Genomic DNA, 18,939 nt, shown 5'->3' with positions numbered 1-18,939 from the left:
CTATAGAAAATCTTTATCCTCGATGGGTATTATAGACATGAGATCTGATAATGCAATTTCATATTTTATGTAAATAATTTTCAAAATCAAAATTATGTTTAAAATTACTTAATAACTGTGGTTGGTTAGAGTAACATATATCTGAATATTACTTCTGAAGATAAGTATCAATGATGCCTTGTTAGTTTTGGCGTCGTCCGTCCGTCTTTCCGTCCGTTCGTCCATCTTTCCGTCCGTCCAGAGCCATATCTAGGAAGTGCTTTCGAATATTTAAATAATACTTCATATACATGTTCACCACTCTAGAGAAATGCGGCCTGTCAAGTTTCAGTCAGATTGCCCAAGTAACCCCAGAGTTATGGTCCTTAGTAGTTTATAGTGTTAACTATATATGGTACTATAAGTATGGCAATTTCTGCTTCATAACTTGTGACATATTTGACTTAGTACTATGAAACTTAAATTAAATTTAGATCACCATAATGTGGTATAGCACACACAATTTCGTTAGGATCTCTTTAGTAACATCAGAGGTATTGCCCTTTAATTGTTTAAAAATCCACATATTTGTACATAACAAACTAACCAATTGGTAGAATTTCATTAAACCTCTTTCATTTTTTTTCATGAACATTTATTATCAACATATGAAGTTGTGTACCCACACCCGGTCACCCCACCGCCCTGGTCACAAGTTTTGCAGATGAATCTATGGGATTGCTTTAATAAAGTCATAGTGTTTAGTGGATTGTTGTATTTCTGGCGAGAACAAGCGTCTCTAGATATCCATATAAACATAATTAAACAAGCAAATTCGATGAATTTGTATCCCCCGCCGAATGGGTTTGTGTTGAGGAATGGCAAAGAAATATATCCGGCAAAAAAGTTAAGTATGTTACTAAGAAGCACGGTACAGAAAACGCTCCAATTCCAGAAGCTTCCCTAGCTCTTTAACATGCCAGATGTAAAACACCCACTCTTATCCCAATGTTAGCAGTTATTAGTTGGAGGAGCAGTGGCTCAAAGCCACGGCCCCTTGTTTCGTATTCAAACAGAATTACAACTGGACAAACAAATAGAACAAATAGCATAGTATGTCAGCTTTGTAAAGATTGAAACATGAAAACAGAATAATAGAAGAAGAAGAAGAAGAATGTTTATTTGTACTAAAACCCTCAAAAGGGTCATTGACAAAGCATCAATATAACATAGTGATGAAAAACATTGCAAAGCATGACAAGATGGCGAGATAGCATGTGTATTTGCGCAAGTTACTCTTTAGTAGGATTTATGATTTCTATAGGTTGTCGAAATGAGGCAACATTTAAAGAGAATAAAACATAAATTCGAAGCACACTTTCACATGATATCTCGTTAGGGAGAGGCAGTGTAATGCAAAATAGTACAATAAAATAAAACATTATATATTATTCTCTACTATAGCAATGACTTTACGCTGGTGCAAACTCCCAAATATATTTAAAGTAACCATAGAGGGATTTGCTCTTTAACAGAAAGAACATACACCCCGATCAGTCAAAATCTTATTTAAATGTACCATCAACAAGAGCGCGCGTGTCCTACCGAAACGAAAATGTAGAGCACAGCTTGGTGATAAGTACTTAAGCAATAATATTTAACAAACAGCTCAGGACTTTTCAGCAACGTAATCATTCTCAGAAACAACTAACCCATTACAATACTAACTAACATGTAAATTGCCAAAACATTCCATATCAAGAAACAATCGTGACAGTAAATATACCTACATGTACAGCCGCAATAGTTTATAATGAGATCTATAACATCTATAACACCTATAGTGCACTGTGCAGCTCTTGGCGTTTTTTGAAACCATGATATGCAAACAAACTTAGATTTCGTATTTCTGATACATTTTCAGATGTCATTAAAGCAATAAATTTAAAATTACTAGGATGGTTCCAATAGTATTTCTTGATATATTTAACACGCATTTCTTTGAATATGTTGCATTCAAGTACAAAATGGTACTCGTCCTCTAGAACGTTACAAAGTGGGCATATACGTTCATTAAAAGGGACACAAACCGGCTTTCTCCATCTACCAGATTCAACAGCTAATCTATGAGATGACATTCGTAAACGTGATAAAGCTATTCTATATTTACGAATAGTGATAACATCTAAGTATTTGCTAAAACTAAAGCTAACTATTTTTCTAAAGAATATAGCTCTTGTCGATTCTTCCAATCTGTTATTAAAATCAATCAGCCATAGGTCTCTTATTCTTTGCCTTAGAATGAAAATAAAATATTCTTTGTTTTCGACACCTTGATTCAGCCATACATGTTCAAAACCTAGCTTTACAAGTATTCGCTTAACATTTGCTACCCAGTTTGTTATGTTTGGGTCATTAACAGTGTCATTTTTTAACATTAAGTATGTTTGCTTAATATTTAGATTCTGTGCATGTGCATATTTTTAACCAATATTTTATAATATTGAAAATCCTATATGAAACTATGCTTTGTCTTCCAAGTTCGCCATATACAAAGTCATTTTGTGTTGCTATTTTAACACCCAATAGTCTTTTACAAAAACTAAGATAAGTTCTTTCTACCTGCGGAGCTTTGTAGAAACCCCACACCTCTGAGGAATACGTTAAAATTGGCATAATTAATTTCTCGAACAGATCTAATGTGTGTCTAGGTGACAAGTCTGTAAACTTATATAAATACTTATTCATTTTGAATATCGCCTTTAAAGCTTGTCCAGCTAACAGTTTGTCATGCTCGTAGTATGAGCCACCTGAGGTAAATAGCACACCCAGATATTTGAAGCTTGATACAATCTCTAATTTTTGATCGTTATACATAAAACATAAGTTCTGTGGCAATCTGCCTGATTTTCTAAACACCATAATTTTTGTTTTCTTTGTGTTTACTAGTAATTTCCATCTTTGACAATATTCTGCTAAGATATTTAACGAATCCTGTAGTTCAGCTGCGCTTTTTGCAAATAAAATGATATCATCGGCATATAACAACAAACATATTTTTATCATACCAACATCAATACCCTCTATACCTTTATCATTAAATGTTTGTTCTAAATCATTCAAATACATACTAAAGAGAAAGGGCGAAAGACTTTCACCCTGTCGTACCCCTAAACTGCAGGAAAACGCATCACTTACATTATTATAGCTTTTCATTCGTGACCTGACATTATTATACATAGATTTTATAACATTTAATATATTTCCTGTTACACCATATTGCAATAATTTATACCATAAGACATCCCTAACAACAAAGTCGAAAGCCTTTTGAAAATCAACAAAAGCACAGTACAAATTATCCTTATTATTTAAACAATGATTTATCAGACCATTTAGAACAAAAATATTATCAGTTGTGCCCATGTGTTTCCTAAATCCAGCCTGGGCTTCAACGTAGATGGAATAGTTTTCAGCCCAGCGATCAAGTCTGTTATTTAAAATACGGCTAAACAGTTTCCCCAACGTACTTAATAACGTAATACCACGATAGTTGGCTGGGTCATTTATAACCCCAGCCTTAAAAATTGGAACAACAAAACCCTGACTCCACTGCTCAGGGAAATAACCCTTGCTTAAACAACTATTGAACAACACATGGAAATAACTAATTAACTGATCAATACCGTATATGAAAAATTCGTTTATAAACAAATCTGGGCCACTTGCAGTGTTACATTTCAGCTGCTTGATAGCTTTTTCAATTTCTAAGATCGTAATTTCCTCATCCAGTTCTTCAAACATAACCTGTATCTCTCCGTTTAAATATCTTTCGTTAAAGAACAGTATATCATCGTCGGCTTAGCAAAATTGGCTATCTGGATTGTTAATTGCTTTGAAATAACGGGCGAACATATTTACACTTATATTTGGGGAACTAGCAGAGGACACACTATCCTTAAGGAGCTTCCAATACAGTTTTGCATTTTTATACCTTGCATTTACAAATTTATCAGTATTTTCTTTTCTGTGTAAATATTTTTTATTTCTTATCATTTGTTTATACTCTTTTCGTGAGTTGATCATCCTGTTACAATTTTCCTCAGTTTTATTTCGGTTATAAATATTAACATCATTATAGAACTGCTTCCTTTTAACTGAACACTCATCATCAAACCATGGTTTACTGCATTTCGTTTTTGACTCAGAAATGTCAAAAATTCGTTTACCAAATAAAGGGGAACAAATAGTGCTCATAACTTCAGAGAATCTATCGACATTTGAATCAATGTCTACAGTGCTAGATGTATTCACCAAATCCTGTTTCAATGATTGGATAGACGTTTGAAAAGATGCATCTTTTAACGCTTGTTTATATATATCAATTTTATTTGGGTCCCACTTGTAAGTGAAATCGATTTTAATTCCACTTTCATTTTCAGTTTGATGTACATTTTGCTTATCGTTACATTTTATGCCAAAATTAACTGTGCAATGATCAGTCAATAAATTAGGCTTTCCCACACGGAAGTGTTGAAATGTGTTTATAATGGACGGACTAGCTATCACATAATCCACTAAACTTTTTCCCGTGTGACCTATAAATGTGTAATTACCTGAGTCATTGCACACGCGGCCATTCATAATCCTTAAGCCGCTCTCCTTACAAAAATCAATTAAACAATGACCATTTCTATTAACAACATCGTCTTCAGTCGATCGTTTCAAAAAAACATCTGTGTCATAATCATCGGGTAAAAAATTAACATATGGATCTATTTCATCATATTGTACAAAATCATTTAAACGGCCGACTCTGCTATTCATGTCTCCTAACACTAAATACCTACAATTGTCTCTTGTTTCGGCAGGTATTTTGACCATGTCGGACAAAATTCTATCATACACTGGGATATCAGGTAAATTTTCACGGCTACTGCCCTTTGGTATGACATAACATAAACATATATATAAATCACACTGGCTCTTGAATAAAACATTTGACAATTTTAACCACAAAATATCATCGCTGTCGCTGTTATAAAATTCTACATTTTCAAATAAATTGTCTCTGATAAAACAACAGATTCCTCCAGAGTCCCTTTTAGCATTTGAATGTTTGTCAGATCTGTGCAGTGCATGTAAATTAAAACCGGGAAATGTCATATTAGTTAACTCATTCGACCACGTTTCAGTGAAAAATAATAAGTCGTTATTTTCGAACAGTTCTACAATCTCCTCATGATCAAGTTTATTTACATTTCGAGTAATTAACCCCTGAATATTTAATAAAACGCAGTTCAATATACTAGACTGACTCTCCCCGTTTTCCTATTGACCATTCTTTACGCTCTGCTGATGATCGCTGGCGTTCCGCTGGTTGCATCCGGTGGTGTCCGCTACTTGCCGATGGTTATTATTGGCTGACAAAGTATCGCCAACGCTCGTTGATATCCGTTGCGAGTTTACATTGGACAGTGGAAAGTTTGTCTGGGTCACCTGACCATGATCATGTGATGTTTGTAAACAAGGCGGCGTGCTTTGTGACCACGTGTTTAGATTTGTACTTAGGTGTTTATCGGCTGCTTCATGTGCCGATACCGGGTCGCCATGTTCGAGCATGGAAACCTGTACAGTTGGTGTAGCCACAGACATTACACAATTCTGTGGGTTATTCAAGACGGATTGCGACGGATTGACGGATTGCGAAACTTCACTATATGACTGAGACTGTGTATCAAGTACAGTTGATCGGAGATATGCGCTTTCATCGATATCTGCCGTGTCTTTGAAAATGTCAAGCAAATCTTTGTTTAAGATTTGATGCCAATCTGGAAATTCATCAAGAACGAGTTTTCCATTAACCGTTAACTTAGCCGGATAATGGATCTTGCACTTATCGTTTTTGGAGAAATGTGTGCGCTGAAAGTCATACACCTTCTTCCGTGCAACAGATATTTCTTTCGGGTAATCCCGATCGATCCCGAACCTTGTGCCATGTAACCTTTGAACATTTTCCATGATATATTCAGTGTCACGGTAATCACGGAATGCAATAATAATTGGGCGCTTTGGAGTCTGTGTGAATGTACGAGCTCGTTTAATAGAACCCAAACGGTGAATTCTTTGTACACACATTTCCGATAAATCAATGTCTAAATGGTCCTGCAGAAATTCGGCCATGAGATTATACGTATCCTCGTTCTGTCCATCGGCTAATCCGTAGAAAATCAAGTTATTTCGCCTCGAGCGCGCACTCTGATCTATTGCATGGTATGCTAATTGCTTCAGGTAAAGCTTATGATTGTCAATATTATAACAAAGTTTGTCAACCTTGATCATTGTCTGGTTTAAATTGGAGGACATTCGTATCAACTGTGCATCATTTTGCTCTAGTTTGTCAAGTTTCGAGCACATTATTAATAATTTATCATCCATAGATAACGAAGAAAAAGAAGCAGTACTATTTGCCCCTGTTGAGCTATCCATATTGTTGCGCTTTACACTGTTCGATTGCCTTATGGGCGTTTGGTTACAGGTGGCCCATTGGTCCTCAAAACATAACAGGTTATATCTATTCTCAGTTGAGACACCATAAATAGGGGTACTTGCTTGGTTCTGTGAGTCCGACCTCATAGTCAAATATCCAAACGACACTTTTCAGCACTTACATCCAAAGTTAATTCATATAATACACAGAAATTTCGACAAAATTACTAAAATTTTACAACGTTTGAAAATTTAACGTCCATCTTGCCACGCATGCGCATAGTCAATAATATGCATGTATTTATTCGTTCAGTTTATATACATATACAAAAATGATTTGATTATTTTATTGTCTGTTTAGATCATTAGTTACAAACAAAGTTGCTGAATATATAAAATATGATACATGATTCAGATAACATTCTCTCAAGTGTAGTTTTAGTCTATAATGTTTTAAAATCATATTGCATTATCAAGACTATTTATGTGCGTGGTATGCTACGTAGGTGTCGAACTATGATGTATCTTAAATAATATAATTGTCTTAGCCATATTTCATTTTTGTATCATAATGATTAAAATGGCAAAATGGAAATTCTGATTTCATTCCAGATAGAAGAGTCGAGTTTGAGTTGTATTACCGAAGTGGTCATTTTAAAACAATGAGTGTATGTAGCTGTTCAAGTGAAGAGACACACTTCATCATTGCTGTATGCAAGTTACATAAAGTAGCAGGTCCGTTTTTTTTTTATCTCAATGACTTTTGCCATTTCCGTGATCTCCAATTTTAGTAAAATAATAAAATCATTTCATGTTGAGGACCCGTAATGGCATTCAGCAATTTTCATGCAATTTCGTATTCTCGTCTGTTATTTCGGCATTCTTCCGCCGTAAAAATAGATCATACAAGCAGCAGTTTCAGTGACAAGCGGAAAATGCCGAAATCACATGCGGAGATATCATAATCTAACGAAAATGACCGATTGTCAAGCGTCCACTATCTTAAGCACAATTCCTTGATTAAAAAGGTTCCGTTTTCCTGGTTAGAATTTTAATCAACATTATATAATATTACATGCATTTTTATAATCCCTTTTATAAGTTCAAGTTTTCCGCTACTTTTCTTAAATTATAAACTAATCGGTTATGTTTCACGCACGCACACGTATATATATAAATATATATAAAAATATTTGTGCATCATATCACAGATTGTATATATTAATATGGTTAAATCTATATGTCATTATGCTTGAGTCATTTTTTTTAAATTTCAAGATGACACAAATCGACATAACATTTACAGTGAGATGCATTCATAAACACAAAAAGCTATTCACAAACAAAGTAACTGTAACAGTCAAAGGTGAATCTGCGTATAGACATATTACATGCCTAATGTTCTTGCAATAATTTTAATTTACATTTTATACGAAACGGGAGTTTTACTCCTGTAGATTAAAAACCGTTGAGCACACCTTCTCGCTTTCTTTTTCCATCGCAAACGTAGCAAGCGTTGTACTACCAAAACGGAAAACAACAATCAGATCTCGTTCATTTGGTGAGGGATCAGGAATTGTAACACATAAAGTCCCTAACATCTGGCAGTTTTTGTCGGTGACGAAGTCTGGAATGCCACCTGACGCAGTAAACACTTGAAGAGACATTTCTTTTTGATTCGGAACAACAGTGTTGTATACCTCGATCACTTGATGACCCACTTCAACTGATGCCCCCTCTTTCATGAAAGGACTGAAAACGTGCATACATCTGGGTGGATTCCCTGGAATTTTCTTCTCCTCGGGGTGCACACCAGGCTTAAATTCTGGAGTTACCTTTACTCCGTATGTGTATCGCACAACTCTTGTTGTTATGACTTCTGGCATTCGCCCAAATAACACTGCGCCATTCAGTACGGCGATACCGGCTTGCTGTGGAATTATGACTTTCACCTTCGATTTATCTGTAAAAGTGGACTTCATCTGTTGCTGAACGAACGGTGATTCTGAAAATCCTCCGACCATAAGTATCAGGGATATTTTTCTGCCGGCATCTGTACTGAGCAGGATCTTCTTTATATGTTGGATGATACTATCAGTAACCTTCCTGAAAAGCTTTTCAACAAGACCGACTTTCATTCTCATTTTATCACTAATGAAATTCAGCTGGTCAGCCATTAAAGATTCCTTTGCGAGAGCTGCAAACTTTTGACCATGAACTTCTTCGCATATTTCATTCAGTGTCGCTGGAAGCTTGATCGTATACCAGTCGCCCGTCTTTGTCCCCAGTGTTCTTTTCACGCATTCAAACTCTTTGAGAAGCTCTAGATGATCGTAGGTTTGCTCTTGTTGAAATCTGCCCCAGACTGGTCCTCCTGCAATACTTATTATTAGTTGTGTAAAAGCATGGTCGACGGCCGTGCCTCCCCATGGACCACCAGTGGCTTTGTACACCTCCTTAATCTTATTCCCTGGCTGCCTCTCATGTACAGTTATATCCGCAGTACCACCTTAAAATAATTAGACAACGACTTCAGTCTATTAGTAAAATTTACAAAAATATCAAACTTATAATGCTTCAATATTAAAGCTGTGAAAATGCCAGATGCTATATGTAAAGCGCCTTTGAACGTGTTTATCATGAAAGGGGAGCTATATAAATCTGGTATAATAATAATAATAATAATAATAATAATAATAATATTTGACATGTATTATGTCCTCAATATCTTGTGAAACATTAACACAATGATATTCGTGATAATCTTATTTTGACATTGTACATATTTAATATTTTACGAATTTTTTTTTCTTAGAAAAATGCAACCGAACACCTAGTACTGTCAATTGTACGCAGTTTGAAACCACAAAAGTACAAAAATTAAAAAAGAAATAGCAGCATTGAATTATTTATTTTTATCAAAATACCTCCAAGATCTACAACCATGTAAGTTGTCCCTGGCTTAGCATTTGCAAAACCTGCTTTCCCGCCTTCAGAGAACTTCTCCACCGGAAGATATTGGCAATAAAGGGATGCTACTTCAGGTTCTAAAGCTATGACTAACTGGTTGTCTTCAATATCAGCCTGACAATAAAAACATTCATACATCCCTTATCCTGGTTTTATTTACTTTATTTGTATGTCTCTTGAAACGAACGATACAGGTTATAATTACTTTTCAAATGTGTGTTTATCAAGGTGAAAACATTATAATACTGTCTGGTTGAAGGTATTAAAGGATTGTATTTAAGCAGTAGTTTACAATGTTTCGCTGCAGATTATAAAACAAAATGGAGCTCTGTAACAACCTTGTTGTAATGTATGACTTTAGACGTCATTTCATTTTATGAATGTTAATTTTCCGTGCTTTGTTTAATATGTAACTGTAATAAAAAAAGAGCTATAAATTTGCAAATCGTTTTATTTTATTTGTTTTAGATTTGTTTCCCTTGTACAAGACTTCCATTCGCGATTACAACCAGTGAAACATTCTTACATACACATCTGGTAAAGGTACTCACCATTTTTGCAGCTTCCTTCATGAAGCCTTTGGCAGCATCGTCCCAAATAGCAGGAACTGTCAGAACCCACATGATATCTTCACTGTTAACACCTGATGATAATATACAATAATAGTTTTTAGCATGCTTAATTATTGACAAACGACTTTATTACACGAAACCCTTATTGATAAAAAACTGAGAAAGTCATGTAAACGTATAGACTTGCAATTATATATATAGGGCTGCATTGATACTAAGATAAGACCATTTTGCGTTTCTTCAAATTGTTCAGCTGAAATAACTTATTTTTATCAGGCATTTAAATTTTGCTTATAGCGTTAAATGGGACATGTTACATTTTAAATTGTTTGAAGTATATCTCTTATAGTATTTATTTCACATGCGACTTCAATCTTTTAAGTATAGTCAAACTGTCAGTTGAATTCAAAACGTTTAGAAAAGTGCATTGATATAGTTCCGCTAAATGTACAGTAAAATTACTGGTAAAATATTCGTGCTTGACTAAAAAGTATTTCACTACTCGTGCACCAATAACCGTTTCAAATTAGTCACATTTGTATCCATGTAGACAAAGTTCCTACTTAAATAATCTATTTCATTCAGTCGTCAGTGTAAATAATCTTATAATCTACGAAAGTGTGAAGACATTGAAGTTGTTATAAAAGAAAAAGTGGAAACCCGCAAGTCGCCCAACATGATGCTGCTGACTTGGTTTGATTAAACATGTTATGGACGGTAATAAAAATGCACCGTCAACACCCTTGGTTGAGCAGAATTCAGTATTTGCGCCTACTACGAGTACAAAAAAATAATTTTAAGACATTCGCAGATGTAGATTACTATCTATAAAAAAGCAGTTGCCTCAATATCAGCTTTCAAAACGTCACTATTGACAAATATTTAAATCACGGGAAGTATCCAGTCTCAATTTATCTGGTGAGAGGACCACACCTGTATGAGGAATAAATGTAAAAATTTGAATTTTGACATATTTGGAACCATTTAATACCAAATCGAAGTTGCAAATGAGCTCATGATACCAAAGATTCGTCATTGTCCGAACTTTATTAAACAGCAAATAAGTATGTTTTAGTCAACATGGTGATATTAATATATTTAGCAATGTTCAAGGGTTTATTCAGGACAATAAGCGTTTTGAAAATGTGTCACCATTTAAAAACAAATATACTGTGTCTGTGAAATAATAGAAACTCAAGTCTTGGCATTAGAATTAACATAATATAATGTAACATTATTTTAACACATGCAATTTGATATACAATAAATATTTTTCTTTTTTTTACATCTTATATTTTTGTTTCTCTCCTTTATTACGTTAATCGTTTAACAATTGCTCTTTAACAATATTATCTGTAATGTACTCACATCCCTTGTAAGATAAATTGTGACGATGGGAGGGTATTTATTAACCGTTGTTAGACTTTGTCATCCAACCCTTTGGCGAATTATTTATTTTGAATACTATTACTAGTATTAAAGAAGTGTAAAGACATACAATAAATTTTGTTTAAACTAATCGTTTCAAACTTCCATGTTTATTCTTTTGTCCTTGGAGATTATATGTTTCCCTTTGCCTATGTATGTTGTGCATATATTGATCGTGTATATATCTATACATGCACCACCATAGGGGCACATGTTGAGGGGGTTGCGTTCATGGAACATAGCTTTTTCTGTTTGTTATATTTTGTTGTATTTACCTGTGCCTTCCTTGTCCATCATTTTCATGAGGCAGTCTTTTAGACATTGAATAGACAGTGCAAAAACTTTCAGCGCTGGCATTGTCTTTTGAGTTGCATCTTCAATTAACGATCCTTTTTTCAGACCCTTTATAAACAAATATAAGTTTTCAACAGCAAGAAAGAAGCAAGTTTTCCGTAACATGGTGAACAAACATCATTTGGAAATGCATTTAATATGGATTTATTTTGAGCACACCGCGGAATTACTCTTATTATAATGTATGCACCTGTTCCGGATATTGTTCTATTTTGTGAATACAAGTGCCATAGATTAAAAAATAAATCTATTTATTTATATCCAGACTGACAGTGCGTAATATACTGAAGACAGACAAAAAGTACTTGATGAATTGCACACCTGTCCTTCTTGAAGTTTCATCTTAAATTGCCTGTAATAGTAGTACTTGTGGTGTTCTTTGTTCATACAAAGGTCAGCATATCGTTCCTCCGCTTCAAAACCGAAACTGTCAATTTCTTGCTTCTCTGTCAGTAATAAGCATGTTGGTGTTTTGTATGACATCAAATTCTGAAGGAAAAACACATCCGTTAGAAAAGCTAGTATACTATTTTAAAGATGCAGGAATGCTGTAGATGCCTATGTGGCCGAAAGGTTAAGGCCGTCAACTTGAAACCACTTGTCTCTCACTGCTGAAGGTTTCAAACCTCACTAAGTGTGTAAAACTTTTTCATTTGAGGAAGACATTCATTTGAGGAAGACATTTGGCTGGCTAGGTCTTCATTCACCAGCAAAAGCTGTAGTGAAGTCTCCATATTACCTAATTTTTTGTCAATATGATTTAAGCTCTAACACATTTATTATGACTATATAATGGAATTTATATATATACATGTATAATATAATAATCCAGATGATTTTGCTTTCTTTTAATATCTAAAGCAGAATTAAAGTAGCCTTTGCCTAAAGTCAGAAGTATATATTCTTAAATTATTCTAGATACACGAGTTTGTTGCAGGAAAATGTGCATTTTCGAGTAGGTTACAAACTTTTAATCTGCTAAAGTTTTAACATTATTCAAATGAATGAAGTGAAAAATGTTATAAATATTTGCTCCATATGCTTACTGTATACCGGATTTGTTGGTATAGAAGTTACAAATGTTTGATTAGTGTTCTTATTATATACGATGAATTATAGATACAGGTGCGAAAGAAAACTATTTCGTTATCTTACTTTGCTTTCGATTTTGGGTTAAATTTATACACTTAATTACTTTTCTACCATAAGAAGTTTAATTTTTTTCACATTGACGCTTAAAATACTTCTGAAAAGGAAGACTGTACTCAGATCAAAGGTAACTCGCCCCTAAAGTTTTCGGGACTTGTTTTAGCATCACCTACGGATATGCGATATGTGTTGTATTTTGTCGTTGGAACCGTCCATGTTTACAAAAAAATTTGTTTATTTTATGAGGAGTAAAGTGTTTAGTTTTGTTTTCCACTCCTCGCTTTTTTTTTTTTTTTTTGCTTTTATCTGGAAATGCATATGTATGAAAATGATATTATATAATAACGATTTGACATTGATTCAAATGGACTGTAACTGAACGATGTCATAGCGTAGAATAACATAACAAAACATATGTTAGTGTATTAAACAGTACATTATCTAATACCGTGGTCACAGTAGCCGATCGGTTTTATTTTTATCAGGCACTTATACCGTGTTCACACTAGCAGATAGGTTTTATTTTTGTCAGGCACTAATTGGCTACAATTGGCATCTGACATTTAAAACTCATAAAAATATAATCTAGTTTGTGTCCACACTAGCAAAGAAATGTGGTTTAAATATATACATGCAATGTTGGAAGTTAACAAATATTTTGCAATAAGCAAAAATGGTTACAAAGAAGGAGGCTAACAGAAACAAGAAGGCGTCATCAATGTTTAAACTTCTGTGTTCATCTATGAATTTCTGTTCTATAGTCCATTTTGAACATCAGCATGACTCCATATCGTAATTTAATGTTTTTATTTCATCAACACTCCAATTACTTTTGCCAGCCATAGCATCAATTGTTTGTTTCAAAAGAGAATTACATGGTATTCTTCCGCCAAAAGGTAAGATCTGTGGATTTGGGATTGTAATTCCAGTTAAAACTCACCTTTGCGTTCACACTTGTAAAATAATGTAGCATTACTTTTTAATATAGTATTAAAACCACCTCCCGAGGTAGTTTTAATGCTACATTACAGAAACCACTTGACCTTTACATAATTCACGGTTTACACCACATATAGTGTGGACGCAAACGAGTTTAAAAAATAAACCCAAGTTAATATAGGATTAAAAACGTAGTCTGAACACGGTATTATTGTCTATAATTGGTATTTGACATTTAAGACCCATCAAAATATAATCTAGTTTGCGTCCACACTAGGCAAAGAAATGTGGTTTAGATATATACATGCAATGTTGGAAGTAAACAAATATTTTGCAATAAGCAAAAAAAGTTACAAAGAAGGAGGCTGACAGAAACAAGAAGGAGTCATCAATATTTAAACTTTTGTGTTCATCTAAGAATTTCTATTCATTCCATCTATAGTCCATTTTGAGCATCAGCATGACTCCATATCGCACTTTAATGTTTTTGTTTCATCGACACTCCAATTACTTTTCCCAGCCATAGCATCAATTGTTTGATACAAAAGAGAAACGCTTGGTATTCTTCCTCCAAAAGATAAGATCTGTGAATTTGGGATTGTAAAACCAGTTAAAACTCACATTTGCGTTCATACTTGTAAAATAATGTAGTATTACTTTTTAATACAGTATTAAAACCACCTCCCGAGGTAGTTTTAATGCTATATTACAGAACCCACTTGACCTTTACATAATTCACGGTTTACACATATAGTGTGGACGCAAACGAGTTTAAAAATAAACCCAAGTTAATATAGGATTAAAAACGTAGTCTGAACACGGTATTAATGCTATATTACAGAACCCACTTGACCTTTACATAATTCACGTTTTACACTACATATAGTGTGGACGCAAACGAGTTTAAAAAATAAACCCAAGTTAATATAGGATTAAAAACGTAGTCTGAACGCGGTATTATATTGATCGTTCATTGTGACAACAGATAAACATACTGGAATTTTATTTCGTATACGCTGTCATCTACTTCAATGAATTGGAGACATGCCAATTTCAACAAAAAACTTTGATTCAACTTGGAACGTATCCTATCTTTTATCTCAGTTTTATTTAACTGTTTGCAATGATTGCATTAAAATTGTATATCTTACTGATATGCACTACAGATACTTCAGTACTGCTATCATCTAGCTATAGTTTTCCTCTTCATATAAATTAAGATGAAGCAGAATGTAAACACTTAGACGGGATAATCTCAACATAATTTAATCTTAACATGTGCGGTAGAAAAACATGCGTATAACAATGGTATGACTTCCCTTATTATGGCACCGCTTGCAAAGGAAGATTGTATTTGGCTTTGTCTTTTCGTTCATCCGTCTGTCCGTCAAAACAATTTTGTGTTACACATATCGCCTTCATGAAATTGTACAGTAATATCATTCAACATTAGGAGTTGCGCACGACAGATTTTAGCACATCTGAGCAGAGAGCGCTTAAGTGAGTTGTTGTGGTAGCACTGTGTTCGTCGTCCGTCTTTGTTCATCGTCCGTCGTTCAAAATTTCACTGTTAACACTCTAAATGTTACACTTTTATTCCAACCGTAATGAAACTTGGTGAGAATGTTAAGGTCCATAGGCCATGATTTATATTCGATCTTGATAATTACTATTAAGAATGTTCCACTTTAGAAAATCTAGGTCTAGTTTAAAACTGGAGTATTTGTGATTAAACATTTAGTTTCGAGGTTGCATCACAGAAAAAAATGTTAGTACTGTAGAGGCATCATCTTTTTCCTAGATCTTATGACACCGGGTCAGAATATTTGCTTTTATCAAATGTAGGTTAACTTTGAAAATGGGTATAAAACTAGTTTACTAAAGCTAAAAAGTAGAAAAGCCTTAATTACACTTGGTATAGTATGAAACTTGGTGATCTGGTGTTAAGATATTGAAAAATTAAATTATAAAAACAAACATACTTACCAATCTAGATGTCATGTATTCTAGATGAACCTTAGTCAGGAAAATACTCTTTATAAATTACAGTATAAATTTAAGATAAGATTAGCTGGGATATCAAATTAGGTCACTAGGTCATATCAAGGATCAGCATTCTTAACACTTTTTAAATCTATTTTCCATTTGAAAAAAGTAATGTTCCGAAAGTTTGTCTTTTTATAAAATCTGGATCAAATTTAAAAATTCGGTTATCTTTGGTCAATAATTAGGTTGTTAGGTTAAATCTTGATAAATCTTCTGAGTACTATGGAGGCAATATTTTTTGTTTGATTTATATGAAATTTAGTCAGAATATTTGTCTTTATGAAGTCTATATCACTTTCAATATTGTATTATCTAGGATCAAAAACTAGGTCACTATGTCACGGTAAATACGTTGTTAACCATCTACAGATCAAGTGGTCTGCTTTTGATCCAGTTTCAAACTCGTCTGTCATTGTTAAGACAAACATTAATCCATATGGTTGGACCACAAACTGTGATCTCTGAAGTGTTTAAAGCGAAATTTTATATATCGAATGACAACAAAAGACGACGGACACAGAGTGATCAATCTGGCTCACACTGACCACTTTTTCTCAAATGCATAACTTTTAATGTTGATAAAATTTCAAAAAAAAGTGTAATGATATGACGGTGGGCTAAATACTTTTGACGGCATGTTTAACACAAATTTTCTCTGACGGACAGACGGAAGAACGGACAGACAAAGCCAAAATTATATCACCTATTTCATATTGGTTGCATAATAGTTAGAACTTACCACCATCATGGGCATGTTTATACTAGCACACATATTATTATTAGATTATGTTGAGATTTTCCCCGTCAGCAGTGTTCACAGTCCGCTGTGTCTTAATTCACAAATGTCTTCGCGGTATCAATAATAGAAGTTTTCACATTTTCATTGCATACTTCCTATACATATCTGTCTTAACAAAAGTGTGTTTTTTAAAAACAACTATACCTGTTTACCACCATTCCAAGGTTGTGGCGCTCGAATCTTCGTGGGGTCTTTTGGGTCGAATTCATGACGAAACTGTATGGCAAAACCGGAGTATGTGGTACCAAAATCTATGGCCACAACTAATAGGATGTCTTTCTTTGAAGTCATGTTTCAGAATACAACTGTTTTCACTGAAAAAGGACGTAAGATCTCCCCAATGTTTAATAGTCATTAAAATATGTAAATGACACATTTTATTGATACAAAAACCCTTTAAATGTTATTTTATTTCTTCAAAGATTTGTTGTGTTGTTATTGCCTTTTAGATAGATAGATAGATAGATAGATAGATTTATTGAGCATCAGAAAAATAGCATATAAATATATAACATAGTATTAAAACGATAGAAAATAAAAATTTGTGCATAAAGTTTCAATGTTAAACATCTAAATTGAAAAAAAAAATATATATCACACAGTTTTTAATGATCACAGAACCTGAACACAATTTTATCGACTCTGAAAGATGCTCGTAGATAATCATATTGTTTAAATTCATGCTAAAATTACTTGATTAAAAAAAAAGATCCAAGATGACAAAGATCCTGACTTGGAATAGTATGCTGATGCTGGGAAAGCCCAGAAAAGTCCGAAGACTTATTTCCACTGGGGTCCCGGTTTAATTTGTGTTTCGGTTTGGCACTCTTACAAAAATTAATTTAGTTAGCAGATATCTGAATATCCAGCGATAAACAGACATGTAAGAATTAAACGTTTCCTTTTTAATTTTCAAAATTTTGTTATAATTTTCAGTTCTTGTTAAGAGATATGATCACATGTAAACACAAATTGTAAAACATTATTAATACGTACGTTGTTCTTTTTTTACATGCCATAAAACGAAACAACAACCTTTTTTAAATCTTCGTCGTTAGTTAAACATCTCGTCAACCATATTGTAAAAACTTTACCCATCCGGGAAGTAAATCTAATTTTTATTTCGCGGAATATTTGAAAATGAATAAAGGAGTAGTTGGAATATCATATCGATTCAAATAGGTCGGTTTTAATTTCTAGTTTCGCTTTACGAATTCTCAATATAAACTTAAGGAGGTAGGTAACCTTAATATTTGTATGAGCGCATGCCCAACCGGAAGCTAACGTAACGATTTACGACGAGGTTTACGACAAACTAAATGTGTTTCTATATCCATTATCCGGAAAACAATCATGAACCTGTCGCCGATCTGATGCTTAATGGTTTAATAATGCAGAAATAATGAATAATTTGCCGCAGAAACGCTTCAAAACATTGTTGCCTTAAAATGACATCATTGACGTCATGACGTTACGTGTCAGCTACCGCGCAAAATTAATGACTTTTTTTTTTGAGTAAGTCTGTGCATTTTCTTTATTCGAACTACTTTTAAACAAACATTATTTGCTGAAATATACGCCACTTTTCATGGAATTACAAACTAGTGTAGCATTGAAGGTTCCATGTGCACCGCCGTATGAACACATCTGCGGATGTCTCTAAATTGTTTTTTGTACTTTTAGCATTGTGTAAATGTTGAGTTCTGCTCAACCCGGGGCTAGAGGGCGTGGACGGTAGCATGCATTTCCACTACCGTCCATGAACAGGCTCAATCAAACCGAGCCTGCAACATTTTCGTTTTTGTTGTGTTGAGCGACTTGTGGAGTTTCCACTTTTTCTATTTTATTAGTCTTTCGCTCCGAATAAAAATCAATATTTTGCTTCTTTTATGTAGTTATATTGAAATGTTATGCTGAATGTAAGAACATGGATGATGGTAACCAATGTTATTGGGAATAAAGTTGGGTGAAAGCTTACTTATTACTGCCACTTTCAAATAAAAAATGGACTGTAAAATTATTCAAATTTCAGTGAAAAATTGCGGTATCTTGAATTAAATTGATGTTACCATGGAAACGAAGCCCGTGACCTATATATCTAAATGTAAAATACAAAAGCGTTGACACTGGACTATGTAAAGAACACAACTTTGCCTTTTTATTTTCATTTCAACAATATCCGTGGGAATAATAGCGGCATGCAGAACGATTTTT

At 33.9% G+C, this 18,939-nt stretch overlaps 1 protein-coding gene across 1 annotated transcript; it reads right to left on the bottom strand.

Annotated features, from left to right (window-relative positions):
• Window positions 1-6,755: 6,755 nt before the first annotated feature.
• On the bottom strand, window positions 6,756-17,892 carry LOC123549535 (heat shock 70 kDa protein 12A-like). Its single transcript, XM_045337698.2, has 7 exons — window positions 17,722-17,892; window positions 16,870-17,039; window positions 12,114-12,281; window positions 11,714-11,840; window positions 9,990-10,081; window positions 9,396-9,552; window positions 6,756-8,977 (listed from the first exon to the last, which is right to left on the bottom strand). Exons 2-7 carry the CDS (start codon window positions 17,014-17,016, stop codon window positions 7,914-7,916), a joined length of 1,755 nt encoding a protein of 584 aa, XP_045193633.2. The 5' UTR covers window positions 17,017-17,039; window positions 17,722-17,892; the 3' UTR covers window positions 6,756-7,913.
• Between the last annotated feature and the right edge of the window lie 1,047 nt (window positions 17,893-18,939).

This window comes from Mercenaria mercenaria, chromosome 6, assembly GCF_021730395.1.
Source record: "Mercenaria mercenaria strain notata chromosome 6, MADL_Memer_1, whole genome shotgun sequence".
Taxonomy (NCBI): Eukaryota; Metazoa; Mollusca; class Bivalvia; order Venerida; family Veneridae; genus Mercenaria; species Mercenaria mercenaria.
The sequence above is the reverse complement of the archived record's forward strand: the minus strand, read 5'-3'. Positions and strand labels throughout refer to the sequence as shown.